The sequence below is a fragment of the Miniopterus schreibersii genome (genome assembly GCF_964146895.1).
Source record: "Miniopterus schreibersii genome assembly, chromosome: 20".
Lineage (NCBI taxonomy): Eukaryota > Metazoa > Chordata > Mammalia > Chiroptera > Miniopteridae > Miniopterus > Miniopterus schreibersii.
In genome coordinates this window covers 11,757,031-11,782,693 of record NC_138122.1, presented here as the reverse complement: position 1 = coordinate 11,782,693, position 25,663 = coordinate 11,757,031, and the positions used below count along the sequence as shown (strand labels likewise).

Genomic DNA, 25,663 nt, shown 5'->3' with positions numbered 1-25,663 from the left:
CACACACCCCGACCGGGAACTGAACTGGCGACCTTTGGGTGCACGGGGGGCAGGGGGGGCACCTTCAACCAACTGAGCCACACGGGCCAGGGCTATTCTTCCAAAATTTAAGTTTCTCTCTTAAATTGTGTTAGTCTTACAGTTATATAGCCTCTTTCTTCTCACCCCCTCTCTTCCAATATTTGAGATTAAAAAAAAACACCACAAACAGCATTCATAAGAGATATTAGCATTTAATCCTGTTTGTTTTGAATTTGCATCAGGAGTGATGACAGAGGAATGGGAATTCTCTTGAGCTGGGGAAGCACACTGACAGTGCCAATCCTACTACACTTTCTTGGGGGTTGCCTAGAGCCGCCGTGGGGGTAAAACATTTCCTTCTAAGGGAGCACCCATCACGCAGCTTGCTATGAAGGTGCACTGGCTGCAGCAGGAACTTGATTAGGACTTCCGAGTCATGAGGATCAAAACTGGAGCGTTTACTACAAAAGGCAACTTACATAATCCCTCTTAATTAGGCCACGCAAGTTCAGATTTGCAGGCCAGGAGTTCTAGTTTCTGTTTTTAATGTTCAGACTGTGGATAAGCCATTTCAGCAATTGCTGGGATGGGATTCCTTATGAAGTCTCATCAAGGAACACGACTGCCGATAAAGCTCAAATCTGAGCCCTTTTTAAGATACACCGAAGCTTCCCTTCATATTTTGTTCAGGCTGAAGTGTGGGAGGGGACCATTTCCAAATCACACACAGAAAAGGGGAAAAGACAGCTGCATCTCTAGCAGTCGAGCCAGGAGTCCATACTCGTGGCAGCCGTCGTCGAACTAAGAGGTGCAAAGGCATTTAAAACTGCAGAGGATTCTGTCACCGAGCTTCCCGAGTAGCTCCGAACGAGCAATTCTGTGTATTTAGGAAGTCTGCTGGTTCCCAAATCGCTAAGTGACCAACAGCAAGCACTAGCTGGCTGTTTAAGGCTGAACGGAGGGCGCCCGCAGGGCTCCGAGTCCACCGGCTACGGGCCTGGTGTGACGGTGGGAGCGGCAGCAGCCCCGGCGCACACAGAGGCACAGACACGGACGCAGGGGCAGCACACACGCCGGCTTTCTTACCCAGTTCCTGATCTGTTGGGTAGCCATGGAGATCCTGACTGTGGTTTCCCCAGTCCTCCTGTGAATACTCCTCCATAGCGCTGCCATCTGACTCCAGCTCCTGGTACAAGCCACTACTGTTAATAAGTACAGGCTGGCAGGGCTGAGCATCCCATCCTCCCTGACCAAACACCTGTTCCAACTGTTCAAATGTGTAACTGCTCTTTCTTTTCCCAACACCATGTTCTTTCACCCGACTGTAACACCTGCGAAGGGTCTAAGACACAAAGTCTTTTGTTATTCCTTTAGAGCTGTCCTTCCTCCTCCAGGTCCGGACCACAGACATTAATTACCATCAGACAGACACAGACAGACAAACACAGACACATTGTTACAGGAATGCTAGATTTCAAATTCATTGTTATATTAGAAAAAATACTAATTTAGCATTTAACTCAAACATGTTATAATTCAAACAATCATTTTGCAATTAATTATCTGTTAAACAAGAACCAATACAACATTATTGCATGTACCCCATACACATATTTTATACCCCCTCCCCCACTTAAAAAGAAGAAGAAAAAAAAAAAAGAAAAACAAGAAATACCAGCCAGCCAATAGGATGCACACCTGCCACAGGAGAGAGAGCTGCTGCTGTGCCGGAATGTGGAAAAAGTGAGGGGGGGGGACAGAAAGGACAGTTCCCCAAGGCAAGGGCTATGCCCTTCCTTCCTCCTGATTGAGAAGCATGCAGGGTCAAAGCAATGGCCTGAGCGAATCGACTAGAAAAACACAGTCCACAGTCCGTATTCCTTACTAACTCACCCTGTCTTTGGGGAAGCTGCTAAAATTTAAAAGGTCAAATCAATAATGCTACAGATTCCTGGCCTCAAACACCAGTTCTCCAGAAGCAATACACCAACGCCTACGGCTAAAGCTGAGCCACTAAGGCTAGCCTGTCCTAACAAGTCACACTGCCAGCTAAACAAACCAACAAATGAGGCCACTAATTTCCTTTCTGGGGGAGAAATGAGGTGTGGGCTGTTATTTCACTTCTTTTTTTGCCTTGTAGCGCACAGCAAATCCATACCATCGGGTAAGTCCACGCAGAAAACCTGGGTAAGCTCATCGCCTTGCACAGCCCTTCCATTTTCTTCATGGTCTTCTAAGGCATACTTCTTACTGTCAGCTCAGTTTCCTCAGTTTCATGACACACCTTGTGCTATCTTGTATGATACAGCAAAGGATAAACCCAGGACTCAGTCCCAGCTTCCAAATTTAGTTTGGCCGCTTTCAGTCTCTACCCCATCTCTGCCTTCCGCTGTTCCTTCTACTGGACTGGGCTGCACTCTGAGTTTTCTTGAGACAAGTCCCCTTTTCTCTGGTGACTCTCAAATACTTTCTAACACGCCTGCGCAAAACCAGTTCACCTCAGACTTCACGTATGTGCATTAGCCAGACCACGAATGTCTCCTACATGTGCGATGACTTTCCATAAGCCAACACATCACCTGTTCTCACCAAACTGAAACAACTCAAAAGTCTTCATAGAGCCTCCATGAAAGTTCAGTGCCTTTGAATCGCAGCTGGCAAACCACCAGGAGACACTCTATAAAGTACTTTGCAGATCTGTCCCTTGATGCCAGAAACCCAGATGGGCAAAAGGAAGAGTGAAAGCATGACACTTAGCTGTTGTTCCTCAGACAAAACAGAGCAGTGATCAGCAGCACCCTGTCCCCAAACCAGCCAGCCTGCCCCCTGCATGAGCACCTCCCTCACTTGCCCTCTCCAGATCCCTGCTGGTGCCTCAGGGGACGCCTTAAAGAACTGAGGTTTCTGATAATACACTATCTAAACGTGCTCCTTCCTTCTCTTCGTAAAGGATGGTCATAAGTACACGTGACACAAAACTCTCTAGAACAAAAGAACTCAGGAAGTGCGTCAAGGGCAGCCCTCCCGGTGGAAGGAGACAACGGCCTGCGGCAGTTCTCAGTGGGCTCTACTCTCCCCTCTCCGTGTGCCCTCTGCCCTCACTGCAGAGACTGGAACTGGAATTGCAAACATCTCTTGCCAATTTATTTTTATCTCACGATGCCTAGTTGCTGCCTCCAAGAACACCCCAACCACTCTTTTCGACTCCTCCAAGGACCGTAAATGGAGAGTCCCAGCCGTGTCCCTCTCACCCTTCAGGGCCATAAATGGAGATGGGAAGTGTGCCACGACTGCCTGGCTGCCTGCAGAAAAGAATCCGGCACAGGAAAGGGATCAGTGGGCTCTGTCCCTGGGGGTTACTGCCGAAGTCAGGAAACACAGCTGATGTTCCTTTGAAGAAAGGGGCCGCACGTATGAGGACGTGACATGGGCATAAACAAAGCCACCAAGCTCTGACGATAGAGTGGGAAACCATGGAAACGATTTGCTTTCTTTGAAACAACCAAACTGAGCTTAGATTTTCACTTATGCAACTGAGAATAAGAAAACTAGCCATATCTAATGGATTTAGATATGGAAGAACAGTCAGATGATGTATTTTATATTTCTTACTTTGTAGTGTACTTGTGTAATACACTTGAATAGTTAATATGCTGATATGTAAAATGTTTAGTAGGGGTCTGAAGGGAAAATGTTTGGTAATCCTAAATCATTATGATAAAATTTGATGTGCTGAAATAATGTTAAAAAGACTTCCAAATTGACTTTAACTTTCTCAAAACATAAACAAACATGAGGTACCTTCTGGGTTCAGTGAAGACTACAGATCCAAGGAGAGGCTGTTTAAATAGGCCACACTAAGATAGAAAAAAACAAAAAACCCTCAGCTTGACTGCTACTGTAAGAAATACTGGGATTTAGTCAAACTGGAGGGATTTAGGGATGGACAAAAAGGACATATGGAGACCTTCCGATTCTTATCACCCATAATACATCAGACAGGTGACCCCTCCACACTCTAAAGGAAGAACCAAAGCATACACTTAAATGACTGTGTCTCTGTCAACAGTCCAAAGTAAACCACCTTAAAAACCTACTCTAAAGTCTGAAATTAAGACAACGGCTCCAGAGTCTAGAAGAAACAAAGTCTCACCTCCCATTTCTGACAGCTGCACCAAACCCAGCAGGAACCTCAGTTCAGCTTCTCTTGGAGAACCAGTTGCTATTTCCTGCTCAGAACAGAAGCTTTGCTTCCCTTCCTTCCTCCTTTACCTCATTCATCTGAGAAAGTCATAGTAATTTAAGCTCTAGCATTTTCTTTTTAAACTAATATCTCGGGGGGGGGGGGGGGGAGAACTTGCTTACAATGACTAAAGGCTACTCTATTCACAATGAAGCAATGAAGATGGCTTTCCTTATGGTTAGAATGTCCACGGTAAACACGGTTACTGTCCCCTCCCTGGGGGAAGAGCCGGGAGAGACACTGCACCTTGGATGAGGTCACAGGGACAGAGGTCAGGAGGAGTCCAGGGAGTCTGGACAGAACAACAAATCGCAGGGAGCGACTGGACTAGGCGGGGAATCAGAGGAGCGCACAGGGCCCCGTGGGGAGAAACGCCAGGCGAGTGCTTCCTAAATCCACCCTGCCAGCTGTTCAGTGACGACGAGGGGGAAGAACCGGAGGAGAGACTTGACAGCGGTCCCATAACCAAAGCAGGGAGGAAAGTACCATGGCTGACAACCGACAACCGAAAGACAGGGTCAATTCTGCCAAAGTTTCAGGTTAGAGGGGAAAGGAATGAGAGCGTAAAGATGACATTCATTGTGGATGAATGTAGGGGGAGTCTACAGGGTGGGGGTGGGGGACAGGGCGGGTAAACAAAGGCAGGGGTTTTAGATGGGCAGGACTAGGGGTTCAACGCAGCGATGCAGAGAAAGACCCAGGGTTACAGTACACGGAACATCAAATACAGTGCACAACGCAGCTATCTTGCCAAAGTAAGTAAATCCAGTATTGGGTTGTATAAGCAGAGGAATCACATGTAAGCTATGAAGGTGGCTCTTCCTCTCTAGTCAGCACCGGTGAGGCCACAGCTGGAGCACAGCATTCAGTTCTGGGCATCGAACCAGCTACAAGAGAGGGAAATTGTAGAGTTCAGAAAAGGGCAAATAATATAACGAAAGGCTTGGAAAATAAGATCTGTAAGTAGGGCCAGTGGTTTCATCAAAGCCCTTTCTGCCATTATATGAGCTACTTTTGGGGTAAAAATAATGTCTCTTTTGCCCCCGTGTCCTCCAAACCCTCCTTTGACTGTCAGGAAATGGGAAAGACGGAATTCTTCCCGGGTATGGCAAGGTAGGAGCAAGCTAAGCAAATCGTACAGGCAGAGGCCAACTAATTCTGCGACTGGCTCAACCATTTTCTCAAAATTTACCCCACCTCATTCAATCATAAAGGAAGCACCATGACAAAACCACTGTTCTAGCAGAACTGACTGCAGGTGGGACAGGGTATAGGGGAGGGACAGAAATAGGAACAATAGCTACTATATAAACAGGCTGTGTAGAAAACGCTCGGGGGCGTGACCAGTCTAAGATGTCAGATGACAAAATAAAGTCCAACTGCGGAAGGACAGCTTGGTTATAACAGCAGGAAACTATGTTATAAGAAAAAACAAGCAGTGAAACAGATTTTCAAATGTAGTTGCCAAACTGGCCATTCTAGAAATGGATTGCATGGTTTATCATAACACTCTGCCTACTAACTGTGACACCTTTGAGATTCTTTTATCCCAACTGATTCAATAAAGAATACACTTATTTGCAAACAAAGTCTTAAAAATCACATTATTATATTCCACCGGATATGAGGAAATTACTGGGAGCAAGTCTCCAGTGGCCGATTGTAAAAGTGTTGAGAACAATACCTCAGCCTAAGCAGATGTGTTTTGAAGCCAGAAGTCTGTGAAATAGATCTCCTTTCCTTTAAACTTAATCACTGCTTTATTGTTGTTACTAGTTGCTCTTAGCTAATTGAGGCAACCAAACAATACCGAGTTCATTCAATATCTTTCAGAATGTAATTGGTTTTATTTTCTGTGAGTACAAAGGTAAGAAAGAAAAAAACCTGGAAGTAAAGAAACATTTCTGCGCTCAGTAAGAGGGATAGTAAGAATATAGTATGAATTTTTCTATTTCTCCATCCATCTGTCTATCTGCAGAGATGTAACTTGATTAGGGCATCATCTAAGGCAAAATTCTTCCATCTGGGACCTCCAGAACTTTTAGCTATTTACCTAGGTTTTCCATACATCAAAATCTGGCAAACTGACTTGCCAATCATCTAAATCCTTTAAAACCAACCCAATACCACCCCCCTCCCCCACAAAAAAACCACACACATAAATACAGTTCTTATTTCACACTCCCATATTCTTAATGCTACACAGGAAGTTTTGGCAAGTGAAAGATCTATTCTTAAAATTTCCTTTTCCTCTCCAGAGCAGAGATTCTTCACTTTTTTGGGTCACGGATCTCCTCCCCAGAAAAAAAGTGCATACAAAACAATTTCAAGGGGAACATGGACTCAGTGAAGAGCCCAAACAGGAACCTCGGGTTAAAAAACTGCTCTGTACTAGGTGGTTGTTTCTTTCGTAAAAGAAGGTAACAGGTGGCAGTCAGAAGCTCTAAGATAAGGTAGCTTCGTTCAAGCCTTAGGTTTCATAGGAGACTAAGGATCGGGACATCCAGTTTAAGTACAATTTACCCAGTTTACTCACTACTGTGCTCATTTAGATGAAGCACCATTTACATTTCCTTTAAGAGATAAATTAGCCAAATTCCCCTGTTTCTTGAAAGAAGCATACAAGGATATCAACTTACTCTTTACAAAAATATAGCACTTTTTTCTATTTCCTGGGAAAGAAATCTTTTTCTGAAGTGGCAGTTAAGCAATACCAAATGATTCAGAAGTTATGCTGTTTACCTGTTCCAACTGTATCACATAGTACTCGAGCATTCATTATCTGGTTAACATCAATATCGATGCTAGATAAATCTCCCAAGGTAACCACTTAAAACAGGGAAATTCACATATCTAGAAACAAGTACGGACAGGAAAGTAAGTCTTAGTAGTCACAAGACTAAGCTTTAACATTTCCCATTTTAACACTAACGGGGTCTCAAAGGAATAGGCAATGCCTACACTTATTCGATCCCTAACCCAACGGGATTATTCTGCTGAAACTGTTCATATTATAGTCAGCAATGTCTTCTTAAATACTAAGAAAAATGGTCCTCAAACTTTTCCTTAACTCATTCGAGTTTCCTGAGCATTTGATACTGTTCATTACCTATCTGTGCCACCATCCCTGCCAAATATCTCTTATAAAATTTTCTATAATGAACTGCTTGACGGGGTGGGTGGAGCTGCCTAAGGCTCTAGTGGCAAACCAGCTTCCAACTTCCAAAATATAGAAGTTCTGAAATGGAAAAGAAACTTAGAGATCATCTAGTCCGACTTCCCCACTTAAAAAATGAGGAGCCAAGGCCCCAAGACAAATATTCTTTCAAAAGGGACCTGCCATATAAAACTTACCAAATGTCACCACAAAATGTTGATGTTTCCCAAGAAAGCTATGCCACTAGATTGTGAGCTCCATGAGGCAGGGATTATGTCTGCCTGCTCACTGTGTCCCTGAGCCTAGAACAGGGCCTATCATATAAGGGCTGTTCAATATACTTACTAAGTGAATGAATTAATGTAATGTTAAAGTAGTAAATCACTTAGCAAGAAGATGAAATTTTTCTTAGCAAAGAAAATCAGGAAACTCGTTTAACCATGATGGTCGATTTTATTTATAAAATCAATAAATTCAAGTGTGTAGGGCTCCTAAAATCTTTTGGGGGAAAAAAGGAACAGAAAGGGATATTTAAAAAAAATAGATACAGAGCTATAATTAGCAAATAAAATTATTTCTTTGTGACAAAGGAAAACTAACTGCAGAGGTCAAGGCTGTTTTAAAAATACAGCGGAGCCTTGGTTTTCTAATGTAACCCATTCCGGGAGACCGTTCAACTTCAGAAACGTTGGAAAACCGAGGGATCCACAGCCGACAGCTGGGCCTCAGGATCTTGTCCTCAGGGGAAGCGGCAGGGCATGTTCGACTTCCCAGGTGTGTTCGAAAACCGAAGCATTTCCTTCCAGGCTTACGGGGTTCGTAAACTGAAATGTCCGTCAACGGAGACATTGGAAAACCGAGGTACCACTGTATCTACTATTCTGCCCCGACCAGTGTGGCTCAGTGGTTAGAGAGCAGCCTCCATTCTGACCAATTGGGAGAGGGCTCTTTGGACCAATCAAACTGCGAGGATTTGGAGGCCTCGTTTGCATGAGGACAGACCAATCAGGGTCCCGGGGGGACTTCTGTCTGTGCAAGTCAGCTCCCCCTGACTCGGAAAGTGTGCTTCCCTACCGGACTGCCTTTCCTGGGCTGGAGCTGAAGCAGCAAAGGCCTCTGGAGCAGAGCACAGGCCAGAGGAGCAGATCAGAGCTGGCTGGCTGGCCAGGGGCTGCCCCCGGGCCCGACGGCAGTACTGTTTGCACAGACATGCTGTGTCACAACTGACCTGTTCGCACTAAATGAAGTTTCCTTCTTCACTGCACCCAAACTGGGAATTCCTGTTGGTGTTGAATTCACGCCAATGACCTGACCTTTGGTTGACACTAAAAACTACCATATGTAAAAATATGTAAAATATATGTAAAAATAACCTATAATACAGATTTTTCCACTAGTAAATTTTATGTATTTGGTTGTGAAAAAAAGAATCTTGACATTTGGATAAAATCATTTAAAAATTAAGGTTATTAGAAATCCTCCATCAATATATCTGGGTATGAACATTAAGTCAAGATCTAGTCAATTGTTTTTTTTAAAAAAAGGGTAAATAGTGAATTACTTCAAAAATGTTTCTTTTTTGTTTTTTTGCATTTACATGGTGTAAACTACAGGTCATAAATGCATGAAAAGAACACATCTGACACATACCCTTCCTATGAAAAACCTGAAAATAAGCGTATTTTAAGTTTATGCACCTATTCTTGGGCAACCTGAACTTATTTTAGAAAGTTGTTAGAAATTCACGTCATTATACTTTTAAAAAAATCTTTACCCGAGGACACGTTCATTGATTTGAGAGTACGAGAGAGGGAGAACGAGAGAGAATGAGAATCATTGATGTGAGAGAGAAACATCGATTGGTTGCCCCTCCCGCCTTCATGCCCCTCCGGGGATCAAACCTGCAACCTTTTGGTGTACCGGGCGATGCTCCAGCTGAGCCACTCGGTTAGGACAATCATACTTTTTATAGCACATTTGGTAGCATTTTACATTTTATTCTTACCTTTATGAGGATTGCTAAAATCAATGGCCATATGAAAAAATGTCTGTACCTTCTACAAAAATCAAACATTTTCCATATGTGGCTCAATGTCCCATATAATAAAGGTAAACCATAGCTATTTTCTCAGTGCCCACTGTGCACTGGGATTTGGGCTAAGCAGTTTACATTTATTATTCCTGATTTTTATAATAAAGCTAAAGGAGAGGGCCCCAGAAAACACCCTGAGGAGACAGTGCAGGAGGTTTCTTGTGAGACAGCGAGAGGAGCAGGACTGGCAAAGAAGCTGAAGACAGTTGGAACAAAGGCCTTGGCCAATCCCAGAGTGAGTGAGGTTTGGACCTTGCGTGAACCTTCAGAGTTGTTCCGAATTGAGGCAAGGAGGCTGTACCTTTGTGTTTCAGCACTGACCAGTCAGTGGACTCAGGCTGCCGCAGGACAGGGAGCCTAACCTTGGGAGAGACAGCGCCCTCGGGCAAAGGGAAATTCCCGGGAGGAATCCAACCAGAAGGCACCACCAGTCAGCGCTCCGGCAGCTGGGGTGCTGACTCCTGTCTCATTCCTGGAGGAGGGGTCTGGGCGGTGTTATCACATTTGTATGAGAGAAGTGATGCGTCCTGATTTAACAGAAAAGAGAACTATGAGAGAGGTAGCAACTTATTCAAGGTCACTGTCAGAGTGCATTTAATGTAAATTAAGCTTTGGTTTCAAAACTAGAACCTGGTATGCTTCTCTTTAGCAGACATTGAAAAGTATAGAAAGTCACAGTATTTACCTTTTCTCCACCATAGTTGCTGGGAAGTTTATAGCTCATTTTAATATTTAGATGAAATAACCATATTTACCTGGATTACTACCGTACTCCCTGCACTGATTTATTTTCTGACCCTATATTTAGCTTTCTTCACATGCATATCCTTTTTGTTGGTACATTCATATTATATACTACAAAACAGTGCATCTCATCCCCATCAGCTCTCAGGAGACAAGCAGCTGAAGGTGACAATGGCAGGCATAAGGTAATATACACTCTATGTCCTCCTTTGTCGGCCCCATCCTTACCTGCTTTTACTGTCAAAAGGTAATTCTACTTTGTAAACGTTTCTCCTCCTGTAATTTAAACTTCCTTCAAGAGTTGGTAGTCCAACAAACACCATCATTTATATAAAGATTTGAATGAATGACTGAACATCTTCTACGATAAAAGTTTTGTTTCAACATCTGTTTTTACTTCTTCCAAGGGACATCCATATCAGTGTTTCCCACTGTATGTATTATTTTAGGATACCATGAATTATCTGCAAGAATTTTTTAAAAATCTGTGTTTTCATTTCTATGATACAAAACATGTATGAATGAGCATAATAATATCCATCTGGGTGTTGCTATGTGATTTGGTATTGCATTTATGACTTTATGATCACACTGTTGCCAAAATACTACTTCAATTGTCAAAATTTAATGAAGGTGGGCTGATGATTAATAAGGGAGCAATATGCATAACCAAGTGGTTTCGAGCATAGAGTCAGACTGCTTAGTCTAGCTTCCCTACCTACTAGCTTTGTGACATTGGACAAATTGAACTCTGTGCCTCAACTTCTCCGTCTGTGAGATGAGGCTAATAACAGTACCTCATTCAGAGCCTTGTGTTAAATGAAAAATACAAGCAATGCACTTAAAACAGTGTCTGCCCAATAGCTTACACTCAGAAATGTTAGCCGTTATTATTACAAAAATGACTGCCACAGGTGCCTTATGAATAAAGTTAAAGTTAGTTCAAGTAGAAAAAATTAGCAGCAAAGTTTTATCATAAAGCTAATGGTACAAATAATAAACTCAAAAGAACCTAACTGCAGCACTCAGTATCAAAATCTTGTTTGGAAAAGTAAAAAAGTTTCAGCCAACCCACATTCTCCAATATTAAAGGAATACTAGCTTGATTGACTGACTGACGTTAATCCTCACCTAAGGATATTTTTTCCATTGATTTTTTTAGAGAGTGGGAGGGAGGGAGGAAGGGGGAGAAAGAAACATCAGTGTGAGAGAAACACAGGACTGGGGCCGGGGATCAAACCTGCAACCCAGGTATGTGCCCTTGATCGAGAATCAAACCCGCAGCCCTTTGGTGTGCAGGCTGACGATCTAACCACTGCGCCACGCTGGCCAGGGCTTGATTTTATTTTAATTTTATTATACTTAGTGTTTTCTAAAGTTGTTTTTGTTTGATAACATGTGAGATCGGTATGTAAAAGGGCTTTAGACACAGATTGAGGTTTGTTCCATTACTATATGGACGTTTTTGCTTGACCATCATTATTCAAGTTTCAGAAACACCTGGTTATATCATCACAGCTTCTTCAACTTTTTGGTCATATTTCTTCCTTTATAGATAAAAGCAGTCATTTAACCATTTTCAAATGCTTATAGTCTTGGCAGAAATATGGTGACTAAAACAATGACATGAAAACAAAGGGGGGAAAAAGGACTCCGGAGTGAGGACTTGGCCTCGCTCACCAGGCAACGTGTTCACAAGCAGCAAGAGGCAGGCAAAAGTCAGCATGAGTCCAACAGAAAGCTCGAACGGCCCATATATTCTTAGAGGTCATTCGAACAAAAAGTATGTAGACCTCCCCTTCATTTTGTGGTGCTTGGAAATTTACAGGAATTAAAATCAGATCCACCATCACTTTTCAAAAAATGTTTCATGAATATGTAGTTATGATAAAGTTAAATTTTTCCACTGCTTTTTTTCCTCTTAATTTTTTAATGTGGTTTACATTACTTATATAGAAATATTAATTCATGCTGTTCTAAAATTGGAACTCTGATCTATCAAAGTCCAACTATTATCCAAGTTCTCTAATTTGCACCAGCGAGAAGGAACCTCACCTGGTTTTGCTGAAGACTGAACCTAGGAACCCCGCAGAGCTGCTCACTACCTAACGAGTGAATGGGTACCAACAAGGCTGCACTTCGCTGGTTGGTGGGCGAACCTCGGGGACAACTGGACATATCATAGTAAAACGGCGGAATATAAAATCATAAGTCATTCTTCATAAAGCAAAGGCGAACACATTCCTATTTCTCATGCTTTATAAGAGGTAGAGAGCTCAAGCTTTCTAAGGTCAATAAGGCTGATATCAAGGAATATCACATTGAGGGGTTTTCTAATTGTGTTAATTGCTGTGAATGAATATATTTTAAGTATCATATTGTTTTCTATCAGAATACAAGCTCTTTGAAGACAGGTTTTTTGGGGGAGTTTCCACTTTTGTTCACTGATGTATTCCCAGCACCTAAATCAATGTCTGGCATTTAGAAGAGGCCCAACAGGTTTTCATGCAATGAATGAATAAATGAAATGAACAAAAATCCCTTATGATTGCATATGGCGGTTGAGATATCAAGGGACTTTCTGACCTATCATACTCTTCTTTCTAAATCATAAGGCAGCTCTTGCCATTTAGAGAAAAGAATTTGCAAATTTAAAATAATAGTAATAAAAGCAGCTTGGGGTAGATATAAACTTTATTCTGGTTTTATTAGTATCAATTACAAACATAACTGTGTTGTTCTGATAAATGAAGTAATCTGCAAGTAGAGAAGAGAGGAACAATACTGTGAGCATCAAAAATTCAGGCTATTACAGCGAAGTAGTCTTACAGAGGCTGAGAAAATGTAACTAGAAGACATCTAAGTGAGTAACTTCCATTCTACTGTATCAATTTATATTGAATGAGGTATTATTTGGTAGCTCAAAATATGTAATTTACAAATACAGCCGAGAACATATATAAAAATAAAATGATGGCTGTTATTCCTAAAAGGTCTGAGAATAAACACAGGTTTGTATTTTCCTAACACATCTCACTGAGTGACAAGATAACACTCACTTGATCGTTGCCAAGGAAAAGAAAATTCCATTAGTGCCAAAAAATAAATTAAAAAATTCCACTGGCTCTCAAGGACTCTCTCAAATGCTAGGTATTATACAGATTTAAATACATGTCTTTTTCCAATATGTGGACATTTTTCAATTTCTCAGAACCATGGCGGGGTGCTCTGCGTAGATTACAAACTCGGGATGATTTGTACATATGCTTACGGGCAAAGGTTCAGTAAGCCTTCATTTTGGGCACTGAATGAAGTTTCCGCAATGGCAAACAGCAAGCACAACACCCTGCATGAACCATGCGACAGAAATAAATTTAAAGAGTGCCTAACAATCAATCGTTTAAAATCTAAAGCTCTTCAATGTACTGGTCTTTGTATTTGAAATTCAAGAAGTATTTTCCTTCCATTTTTCAGGACATTTTAAAACATTACACATATAGCCTTCCAAAGGGGGGGGGGGGAGACTGCTATTCTACCTTAACCTGGTGAATGAGCATAAACTTCAGAGTGCCCTCAGACAACTTAACATTTGAAATTCTAGATCTGAATTTCAGTGCTTACCTTCTGGTAATGTTAAAAAGAAAAAAGAAGGCAGGATGATCATTCTGAGGACTGGGGAGCAGATCAGAATCCAAAAGAGTCTGTACAGGGTATATCCTGGAGGTAACATAGGAAGGACTGTCCTAAAATGGTGTTTTACTTGGATCTCATTAGGTTCTAGAACCAACTCTAAAAACTTAAGGTATGGCCCGGCCAGGCGTGGCTCAGTGGTTGAGCATCGACCTACGATCCAGAAGATCACAGTTCGATTCCCCATCAAGGCATATGCCTGGGTTTTGGGCTTGACCCCCAGTTGGGGGCATGCAGGATGCAGCCAATCAATGGCTTTCTCACCACTGATGTTTCTCTCTCTCTCTCTTTCTCTCTCTGGCCCTTCCTCTCTCTGAAAATCAATAAAGGCATATAAATAAATACTGAAGCTATGAAGTACTGTGATGATTCTTGAGGATACAACAAAGAATCCACTGTAAGTTGGTATAGCAGTAAACAGTGAGTACTGTGACAGGTTAAGCTCTAACAAATCCTATAAACTTGAATTTTCAGATTCTCCAAACAGCTCTATGATTTTGACATATTTGAAATCTGTTCTCTTCTCTCCATTTTCATTGCCACTGTTTTATTTCACTGCTTGTCTAGCTTACTGCAAGAAGCCTCTAAATGATCTTTGTGCTTCCAGTCTTACCCTATCCAATTCATTTTCCACATTATGGCCAGTTCTAGAACCTATGACTAGCCATGCCAATCTCCAGATTAAAATTCTTTGATCAAGATAAAGTCCAAGCTCCTTGGCACATCATCTGACCTCTTGTTTATATCTCCAGCCTCATGTCTTACAACTTCCCACCACCTTTCACTCTCTTCCCTCAAACCCTAGGCTCCAACTATCTAGAACTACATAGTATAATACATTTCACCAGAATATCTGGGACATGACAGGTTCCAAATAAATGATGATTCTGGAGTTTTGATACCTTAAGTCTAAAAGAATATGACGACTGAAAAAACTCAATCTCACCTCATTACTTTCTAATTCTCTTTTATCTAACTGCAGGTTATCGCCCACTCATGGGTTGGGAAATTGATTTTAGGGGGCTGTGACCATCTTTCCAAACACCCCAAGTGGGAGATGAAGAGACAATATACAGGGGATCAAGAACTGTTCTGAAGAGGACCCGGGGGGCGGGGTGAGAGGGTGGTTATGGGGACAGGGGTGAATGCGGAGCTGGTACAGGTTAGGGGAGATGGGTGCAGGTGAGGGGCATCTGAGGTTTGACAGCTTGGGGAGGGGATTGGCTGAGCCTGTGGGCACAGTGCAGGCATGTAATAATGTGGAGGTGTTATGCCCACACCAGGTGTTGGCGCACATCAGCGGGGACACATCAAGCCTACCTGGAGTATCCCTGGTCTACCCCATGCCCTCCCGGAATGTGTCCCTGCGGCTGCAGGGCCTGCAGGAGAAAGACTCCGGGTCCTACCTCTGTTCTGTGAATGTGCGAGACCGTCAAGGCAAAAGCAGGGGCCACGCCAGCAAAACTTTACATCTCCAAGTGTTGGGTAAGATGCGCACATTTTCCAATACCTCCCCACCCATGGGGGTCAGGCGGGTCTCTCTCCCAGTGGCTGAGTGTGCAGGTTGGAGGAAGGGCAAATGGAGTGACAAAGGGCATGTGTGTAGAAACTGGTGTGTGGGGGGGTGTCTGCTGGTCTTTGGTATGAGTTTTTAACCTGTCTCCCTTCCCCTAGTTCCTCCAGTTCCTCCATCCTGTCATCTACTGGGTGTGCCCTGTGTGGGGACCAATGTAACCCTGCACTACCAGTCCCCAAAGAGTAAGCCAGCTACCCAATACCAGTGGGAGTGGCCGCCCCCATCTCTCAAGGCTTTCTCTGCACCAGTTTTAGGTGAGGGGTTTCTGGAGACAAGTGAGACTGTGGCTGGGGTGGGGGCAGGGGAAAAGATGGGAGGTACCAGAGGGCCTGGGGTGAAGAGGGAAGGCAGTGCTGAAAGGACTGGGGAGGAGGGGGGGTGGGGGTGGGAGAAAGAGGGCCTGCCAGGGGCAAGCTTGTGTTGGTGCTTTCTCTGGCTGCATAACTATGTTACTAAAGAGCACCTATGGCCTAGTGGTTCAGGAACTAGAACAGAACAGAACAGAACAGAACAGAACATACCAGAGTGTATCTCACATAGTTAAGTATAGTGTCATTGTGTGGATTAAATAAATTACTATTTGTAAAGCACTTAAAACAGTGCACAGCACACAGTAAGTGCTGTATGAATGTGAGTTATATGCATTATTATTTTGTGATATTTGTCTCAGTTACACATATATATTATGTGAGTACCAGGCCACAAGGTAAAATATATTTCTTCTTGTTATATGTTCAAAAAGATGCATTGCTTTGGTTTTTCTTTCAGTATGTAAATTAAGGAATGAGCTATATTATGGATATTTGCATAATTGTAATTCAACAGTATAAAAATGTTATTTAACAAAACATAAGTTATCTAGAATTGATGTGTACTATAATTTATTCTAAAATTATCTTCCCCATCCTTTTGCATGTTTCTTTATGACACCATCAACCATTCATTTATAGCTTCTAAGTCATACCTTCAACAAATGCCACACTATGGTAAATTTTTCTTCAATTGAAAGGCATGACTTTTAAACAGCTGATCACTTATAAATTACCTGGAACAAGTGCATTATTTGGATGGTTCCAGTTTTGGATTCTTGAGCAAAATATATTTTACTGCATTTGTAGTTTGCACCACTTTGTTACACTGCCCCTGGGCTTTTTCCCCAACTGCTCATCTGCCTCCACGTCCTTCTGCTCAATTCAGTCCCTCTTCACCTTCAGGATCCGCCTCCTAAAAGCCTGAGATGCGCTTCCTGTGTGCACCTGTAGCACCATGAGCTCTTCGTCAACACAAGGCGCCGACTTTGCTCACAATACTGTAATTGGTGCTTCAGGAGTCGACTCCTCCACTGGAAGGTGGACACCATGACAGTAGGTGGAACACTGCTTTATTTCTAGGACCTACTGCAGAAGGCACTCAAATATTTTATTATTGGTAATTTTAATAACACCCAAAGTCCTTATTTCAGACCTTAGTATTGAAACCCAGAGATGAGTCTGTCAATTGAGTGATAAAAAGGGAATGAGCGCCCAGCCGGGCGTCGCTCAGTGGTTGAGTGTCGACCTAGGATCCAGGAGATCAGGGGTTTGAATCCTGGTCAGGGCACATGCCTGGGTTGTGGGCTTGATCAATGACTCTCTCATCATTGATGTTTCTAACTCTCTCTCCCTCTCCTTTCCTCTCTCTGAAATCAATAAAGATATATTTAAAAAAAAATTTTTTTTAAATCTTTAAAAAAAAAAAAAAAAAAAAGGGAATGAGCAAGACCTCCAAATTGTCCCCCAGAAGTTTGGATTTTAAGCTCCACACTGTGCCCATTTCCTCAGGAGTTCAAGGGCCCATTGATCAGTCAAGAAAGATACTGAAAAGAGGCTCAGAGTTCTAAAGCAGTGGCCTTCAGCTGAGGTACCCACATGCGCCTTCTCTAATTACTGATTAAGGAACCTTAAAACTGTAGGGATTTCAGTCATTCCCAGTCTTGCTTTTTTCAGGTGTGAAGCTTGGCTCCTTAATTTAGAATAGCCAAAGCAATATAGGTTAGTGATATCGTTTCAGTTAAATGTAAGTGGAATAGTGTCTGATCATCAACATTTTCAAGATACATTTGCTAGAACCTACAGATAAGAATTTTGGATGAATTTTTCAGATTCAGAGTATATTATTCAATGAATTTTTACAGCTAATCCTCATCTTACTAATCTCACACTAGATTTAACAATTCCTATATCCTGTAAACTTTCAAACATATTATGAAAACATTTAATATCAGCTTTAAAATGTTTGAGAAAGTACATGGATTTCAAAACTCCTCTTGGAATACATAAGCAAAAAAGTTGTTCTGACCACTACAATAACCACTAGCCACATATGAATATTTAAAGTTAAATTTAATTAAATTAAAACTTCAGTTTCACAGCCATACTAGTCACATTTCAAATGTTCAATAGTCACCTGTGGCTGGTGGCTGCTGCACAGTGGCTATTGAACAGCACAGATACAGAAACTCATGTCACCACAGAAAGCTCGACTGGACAGCACTGTCTTAGAGAATGACAAGAATGACACTGTTTGCCCACCCAACTGAGGTTACAGTATTTTGTTTCTGGCACAAAAAGCCCTTCCTCTAGAATAGTGGAGCATGTCTCTTGACTTCTATCAAGGTTCCCCCTACTCAGGGGTTAAGTGACAGGAGTGCAAGAAGGAGGAACCTTGAACTCCCATAGAGGTTTCAGTGTGTAGCCAAGAGAATCCTTTCATAATATAAAGGCTTCTTTAATACTCTGGATAACAGCTTTTTACCTACACTATCCAGTGTGGTAGGCATTAACAACATGTGGCTGTTTACAATTTAAAATAAAACTAATTAAAAAGAAATTAAGAAGTCTATTCATTCAGTTTCAACATGTGCTTGGTTCTTGTTAGATCCCTTACTTCCAAAACAGAAAGCCTCAATATAAGTGTATGGTTGTAGTCTAACTCTACAGTCATGCGGGGCTTAACGATGAAGATACGTTCTGAGAAATACGCTAGGTGACTTCCTCACTGTGCAAACCCCACAGGGTGAGTACACTTCCATAAACCTAGATGGCATGTGTATACAGCCTACTACGACTAAGCATATGCATAGGCTATATGGTACACCACTGTCATAGGTGCGGGCCACTAATGACGAGAATGCCGTTATGTGGTGTGTGCCTATTCTTTTAAGATGTATATCAAGCCCGGCTGGCATGGCTCAGCCGCTGAGCATCGACCTATAATCCAGGAGATCGAAGTTCGATTCCCAGTCAGGGCACATGCTCGGATTGCGGGCACGCGGCAGGAGGCAGTGGATCAATGACTCTCTCATCACTGATGTTTCTATCTCTCTCTCCCTCTCCCTTCCTCTCTCTGAAATCAATAAAGATGTATTTTTAAAAAACAAAAAAAACAAAGATAACTTGTCATTTAAAAAAAAAAAGAAAAAGATATGCATCAAGCCCCTGTCAGGTTCACAAGCAGACAAGCACACTGGGACACACAAGCTTTCAGGTGACAATGGCATGGGAATGGAAACTGAAAATATAAAAAATGGAAGGAAACAAGTATGACTAAATCTTTCTTATGAACTAATTGAGTGGCATACCATATTTTTTGGAAATCTTTAAACTTTCAACGATAATGCAAAGAAAAGGTCTTTCTGCAAACACCAGAGGAAAGTCCTCAGAGGTGGGCAGTCTATTCAAATGCTTATACAGAAACAAGCACTTAGCTCCAAGTTATCTTGCCCTACTGGTTCTCACAAATAATGACCAGGCTTGACAGGGTGGCTCAGTTGGCTGGCCCATCGTCGGTACACCAAAAAAGGTGTGGCTGTTAACATGTGGCTATTTATAACTGTGGGTTCCATTCCCGGTCAGGGTGTGTATGGCAAGCAACCGATCAATGTTTCTCTCTCACACTGATGTTTCTCTTTCTCTCCCTCTCTCTCCCCCTTCTACTATTTTTTTTTTTTTTAATATATCCTTATTGATTTCAGAGAAAGGAGAGGGAGAGAGAGAGATAGAAACATCAATGATGAGAGAGTCATTGATCGGCTGCTGCCCGCAACCCGGGCATGTGTCCTGACCAGGAATCGAACCCCGATCGCCTGGATCCTAGGTCGACACTCAACCGATGAGCCACACCCGGCCGGGCCCCCTTCTTCTCTCTAAAATCAATAATCCTCGGGCGAGGATTAAAGAATAATAATAAAAAAGTAAAAGACCAAATATACTATTACTGTGAGTTGTATGCTAAAGTATTTGTTCCAAGGATTATGACAATTATTAATGAATAAATCTAAACAATGTCCCTAAAAATTTAATCACTGTGTTTGCTGGGTAGAAGCCTGTCCACCATTTTTCAATACGTCTGATGAGCACCAGCACTGATCCAGCAAAGACAAGTGTTTCAGGTCATGCATCACCTTGCATTTCATATTCAAGTAGAGCTAGAACAACACATCTGTTTCAAAGACAAAGCCAACTCTCAAGAGAAAAATTTTTGGAGAAAACCCAAAAATATGAGACTTGAGAATGAGTTTTGTAGTGCATCAGATTAACTGACAGAAGTGTGAATACAGCATGTGGCTCAGAAGTGAATGTTCTCATGAATTCCAAGTCTAGAGAGATCTTTCAACTACTACAATGTGAACTGTGATGTGCTCTCTCCCTCCTCTGAAGTCATTACACTTATTGTCTGCTTTAGTATGACACAAAGCATTTTAGTATATGACACTTAACCAAGTACTGAATTGTATGCCATCCCTTGTGTTGTCTTATACAGCTTTTAACTCTATGTAAACTCTCAGACTGTATATTACATTTCTTTTATTCATTCCAACATGTGGCAGACACCCCTGCACATGGTAAGTGCTCCAGTATTTGATGAATGGAGATATGAAGAAAAGGCCTATACAAAAGGATAAATACCATGTAATAACTAGAGAGAAAACCACCTATTTGTTTACCTGGCTCCAAAATTAGACTGGACTTGTTAGCAGACAAATTTTCTTCTGGCAAACAAACAAAAAAGCAACAAAACATCAGAGCCAAACAACAGTCTAGGCAGCAACACAGTGTCAAACACATCCATTTTATCCAAATTAACTGAACAAATATTAATAAGGACAGGTCAGACAGACTTGATAATAAAATTTTTTGCAATAAACAAATGTTTATATTTGACTTTAAGTCAAAATCCTGTGTGCTTAGACATATACATAATCACCTGGGTAGTATTTAAAAATTGTACTTTGGTAGCAAAATCCAAAAGCTATTAATTCAATTTCAACATTTACAACTTTAATACTTCCGCTTTATAGACAAGGGAAGCGATGCGCTTTACAGTTATTCAGGAAGGTGGTCAGAGAAGAGGCCAGGAAAGGACTCAGCTTTCTGATGCCTTCACATGATGAGATAAAAACTGCTACATCAGCATGTTGAAATTATGATTAGGGGAAATTTCCTGAAAAAACAAAACGTAAGTTACTATATCTCTCTTCCCTCCTTTCAAACTGAGAAGAAATTATTTGTAATTTTCATAATGGAAGTTTCGATAGATATTTCATATACATCAGACCAGAGCTATAACTGATGTACATGTTGTTTCTTCCCACATTTGCTCCTATGCTTAAAATTACATTCATACTAAGTCTCCCAGAGGGACAGAGCTTAGTTTTCAATGCAGTTATTTTTCAAACTGGGTTTCAAAGTCTGTGTCTTTGGGTTCAAGTTTAAGTAACACTGCTTTAGATTTTTATACTTTCCAAAATTCTTCTTCTAGACTTTAGTTGGTGAATTGAATATGTACGCAGAACCTACTGTGTGCAAGGCACTGGAGATACAGCAGTGAACAAGAGACCAGAACTTGCCCTTACAGAGCTGATAATTTTGACAGGAAAGGCCAACAGTATTAGTGGAGGAGTCTGCTCCTTGGTTGAAATCACTAAGGAGTACAGCCCTTAAACAAGTTTTCTGCCCTCCTTGTCAACTGCTACTGTGGATGAGAGAACCCATCATAATCATCTACATATTCTCAAGGTATTCTAAGAGCTTGAGGTCAATTTGGTCTTATCTGTTTGAAGACAGGTAAACTGGTCCTTTACAAAATATTCTTCAGAGAAGCTCAATCTCCTTTTCTTGCTTTAGGTTATTTTTCTCATAACTGGACAAAGATGCAATCCAACTAGAGATTTCCTGGTCATCTGAGAAAAAACTGTATAGATAAATTTCTATTCAGTGAGGTTTTGATAGCACAACACTTTTTCCTGTTGATTGGGAAATTTCTAGGGACAAAAACAGATCAGGCTAAAACAATTACAAATGCCTACGATGCACTTTTAAACTTGAGAAAAGTTCACAGATAGGATCTAATCAGCACAGTGCAAAAACTACCCCCCCACCCCTCCAGAACCTTAATGTCCTTGAGTAGAAGAATAAATGAGATTCAGAAAGCAGTGGTTACTATTAGCTACTACAGTCGACCCTTGAAAAATGCAGAGGTTAGGAGCACTGACCCCACACACAGTGGAAATTTGGAAAATAACTTTGACTCCCCAAAACCTCAACTACTGCTGGCACTTTGCACCTGCAGATTCAACCATATTTGGGGAATTCAAAAATAAAATACCATTTTTAATCAGGGTTGGTTGAATCTGAGAATGCAAAATGCAGGCACAGGGAGCACCGACTCTGTATTTATGGAAAAAATACCCATATAAGTAGACCTGCACAGTTCAAATCCTGTCTATATACTACAATTATTATGACATCCCTGGTAAAAAAAGGGGTGTGTGTCATAAAACCCAAAGGTACATGTTATGAAGTAAACCAATTTAATTTTGTAATTGAGAAATGGGTGCCAAATTCCTTGAGCAATAGTTAATAGGTTTGAAATGTCAGTTTCTGGACTAACTTTCTAAGGAAAAATGTCCCCAGATGAACACTACCTGAGCCAAGATCTCTTAAACTTTGGAGCACTCTCCTCCTTCAGTGTGATTGTCATTGATTACTTGGTTCTTAACCCCCATCCCCACTCCTCTCCGCCAAGGAGTTCCAAAAACAGTGCCATCCCTATCAGAAAAGAAGTACACAGATACTGTGACTATGAAGGAGAAGTGGTTCACTGAAAACTGGAATCCTACCAGAATCTTTTAGTAGATACTGTGATGAGGGAACTAGCTTACCTAAAAAAACAACTCCATATCAGCTTACAAAACACATACAAGCTTGCACGCCTAGATTAAAAGTCAGTAAAAACAGCAAAACGAAACCCGGCTAGTGATAGAATTTCTAGCCCAAATTAAGCCTCTGTATTTAAACATTCACATACATAAGGATGGCCAGATGCACACTGAGAGCTTGACCTGTCACCACATCGGGCACAACAACTACAGCAGGGGGGAAACTGGTTTTCATGGAGCTGTCAGAAACATACCTCAAGCCAATCTGATACTTCTGGAGGCATCGACACTCCAAATCCTAGACCAACTCTCAGCCAAGCTAACTTCACGATCACAATGCACTGTCTGGCTCCAATCAAGCCTTTCCAATTCTCCGAAGCATCTCCAGTCTTACTGGTCCTTCACAGCTCAAGTTAGAAGCAAGGCGACTGACACAAAGGCCAGTCATCCGAAGGCGCTTTCTGTATGACTCCGCCACTGCACTCATCTGAAAATTCCTAAACTGGGGGCCCAGCGGCGCCCCCTTTCCCTTCCTCAATTCCGCCTGCTAAGCCTCTGCCTGGAACAAAGCGAGGCCCCGGCGGTGGGGCTCGGGGCGCCCGGGCTCGGGGATGCCCACCGCGCGCAAGGAGAAACCACCAACTTCGGAGCGCAGAACGTCTTCCATTGGCAAGAAAGAGGGGCGGCGGCAGACACGCCCAACTTCAAACTCAGGAAACCTACGGGCTGGCGGCCATCTGGGAAAAAACCCTTCCCAGGGAGAGAAGAAAAAGGCGGACAGATGCGAGTCGCCCACCGGGCTCCGAAGGGAGCCCCGAGCTGGGACCGGCCCCGCCCCCGCGGTCCGCTCCCCGCCTCCTCTCTGCCTCGGGTTCGCTGCCCCGGGCCGGGCGGCCGGTTACCTTGATGCGCTCCCGGCACTGGGAAGGGGTCCGCTCGTAGCCCAGCTCGGCCAGGGCCCGGGACACGCGCTCGTACATGGCCGGCCCGGGGGCCTTGCTGCCGAACACCGTGCCGGCTCCCTCCAGCTGCTGGTACCGCGCCTCCACCAGCCGCTCGTTGCCCCACACAGCGATGAGCGCGTTGGTCTCGGCCGGCGTCCACGACATGCCGCGGCAGGCGGCCGCGGGGGCTCCCCAGGACGAGGCGGTGCTGCGGCCCCCCAGCCCCAGCCCGAGACCCCCGGACGCCGCCGGCCCCGAGCCCGCCGCACTGCCCGACCCGAGCGGGGAGGCGCCCCGAGGCGTGGAAGGGTCGGACAGCGAAGGGTTCCCGTCGCTCAGGCCGCCGGGAGAGGCAGGGGAGAGCACCTCCATCTTCGGAATTTTAAGCGGCGAGTTGGCGGGCCGCTCCGAGCCACAGGGCGCAGCCATCTTCCTAGCGGCCGCCACTGCATCGCGCGGAAGTGACGCGCCCGCGCTTCCGGCCGCCGCGGTCTCCGGGGCCGCCCTGGGGCCTGGCTCGCCCGGGGCTGCGCCGCTCGGGGTCTCGGCCGCCGGACGCGGGCCGTCGGTTCCCCGCGGTCTCTCCCCTCGCGCCCGCCCGCGCCGCCCGCCGCTCTCCCGGGGCGAGGGCCGAGGAGGGGCCGCGCCGGCGCCGCGCGCGGAGGAGAAGGGCGGGGGCATGAGGGCGCCGCTGTGCGGACCGAGCGGAGCCTCCCCACTTCCTCTCCAGTCTCAGCCCCCGGGAGGGAGGGCGCCGCGCGGGGCCGCGGTTAAGGGGGACTGGACGGTCGCGCTCCTCTCTGCCTCCCCCCGGCCGCCCCTCCCGCCGCCCGGCCGGGGCGCGGGGCCGGCGTCCAGGTGGAGGCCGGGCCGCCCCCGGAGGTGGATCCAGGGAGGCGCCCGGGCCGGAGGGCGAGCATCCCCGGGGGAGGCTTTAAAAAGCGGGGACCCTGTCGCTTTTCACGAAACACTAGCGCATTATTTAAAGAACAACTCTGATTCCAATTATGATAGGTTTCCCGGTGTATTGTGGGTGGGTGTGACCGTTTGTAGAAGAATTAGGTACCCTGCGGCCTTTGTACAGCTTGTAGCTTACAGACGCCCGAATCCCGGAGCCCAGCAGAGAAGCTGCTCCCCGATACCACTCTCCATTCGCCCCGGTTTCAAAGTTGAACCGATTTCCCCACTGCTTTTCATACTCTCCAGTGTAAGCGATAGGGGCGGGGGGGGGGGATGGGGGGGCACTGGCAATGCATGTGGATATAAATCATGTCTGCTCTTTATTTTTATTTTTTAGCCCTCGGAGGATATTTTTTTTGATGTGTGATTGGTTGTCCCCCTCATGCGCCAGGAGAGAGCGGGGGCTCCGAGATAATGTGCCCTTGGCTGGACTCAAACCCTGGACCCTTCAGTCCGCAGACAGCGCTCTAACCACTGGGCAGACAGGCTGGGGCATGCCTGGTCTGTCTGGCTCCAGGAGGGCACACTTTGACCTGGTTGCTGTGTCCCCACACTGACCTCCCCTGGCGGTGTGTCTCAGGAACGCTGACGATTCTTGGGTCCCAGGAATGGGCTACACCGTTTTGACATCATGGAAAGATGAAGGACATTGTTAATCTTGTTGGCAGGCGCACTGGCCACGTGCCCTGCAGCCCCTGCCCTACCCTCCCTGCTGCACGTAGCTCTTCTTCCCTGCCCCTATATAATCGGCCAGCTGGCAGGAGACGTTAGAGCAGTTTTCCAAGGTGCCGTAACTGCTGCTCTCTCCTATTGCCAGCAATTGGAATAAACGCCCATAAAAGATTCAGCCTTGTCTCTGCTTAGTGACAGTGGCCACAGGCAGTAATGGACTTGTGTCTGGTATCATAAGGAGATTGAAAAAGAAAACTTCAGCCAGGCATGGCTCAGTGGTTGAGCGTTGACCTAGGATCCAGGTGATTGGGGTTCAATTCCCGGTCAGGGCACGTGCCTGGGTTGCGGGCTCCATCCCCAGCCGGG

The 25,663-nt window shown here is 44.1% G+C and overlaps 1 protein-coding gene and 1 pseudogene across 7 annotated transcripts in view; one reads left to right on the top strand and one right to left on the bottom strand.

Moving 5' to 3' along the window:
• The window catches only part of MSANTD2 (Myb/SANT DNA binding domain containing 2), a 30,040-nt gene extending 5,698 nt beyond the window's left edge, over nucleotides 1-24,342 (bottom strand). The window contains exons 1-3 of one of the 6 annotated variants that reach the window (XM_081123279.1): nucleotides 23,624-24,342; nucleotides 5,062-5,151; nucleotides 1,125-1,207 (exon numbers count right to left, since the gene is read on the bottom strand). In XM_081123279.1, coding sequence (XP_080979405.1) covers nucleotides 5,095-5,151; nucleotides 23,624-24,094 — 528 coding nt within the window. In that variant the 5' untranslated portion in view covers nucleotides 24,095-24,342 and the 3' untranslated portion in view covers nucleotides 1,125-1,207; nucleotides 5,062-5,094. Of the gene's footprint in view, nucleotides 1-1,107; nucleotides 1,364-5,061; nucleotides 5,152-23,623 lie in introns of those variants that run through there. The other 5 variants (XM_081123280.1, XM_081123276.1, XM_081123277.1 and 2 more) reach the window with 5 other exon arrangements.
• On the top strand, nucleotides 12,195-16,751 carry LOC308549727 (endothelial cell-selective adhesion molecule pseudogene; annotated as a pseudogene). Its single transcript has 3 exons — nucleotides 12,195-15,432; nucleotides 15,622-15,777; nucleotides 16,738-16,751. The product of its transcript is annotated as an endothelial cell-selective adhesion molecule pseudogene (transcript).
• Nucleotides 24,343-25,663: the final 1,321 nt, after the last annotated feature.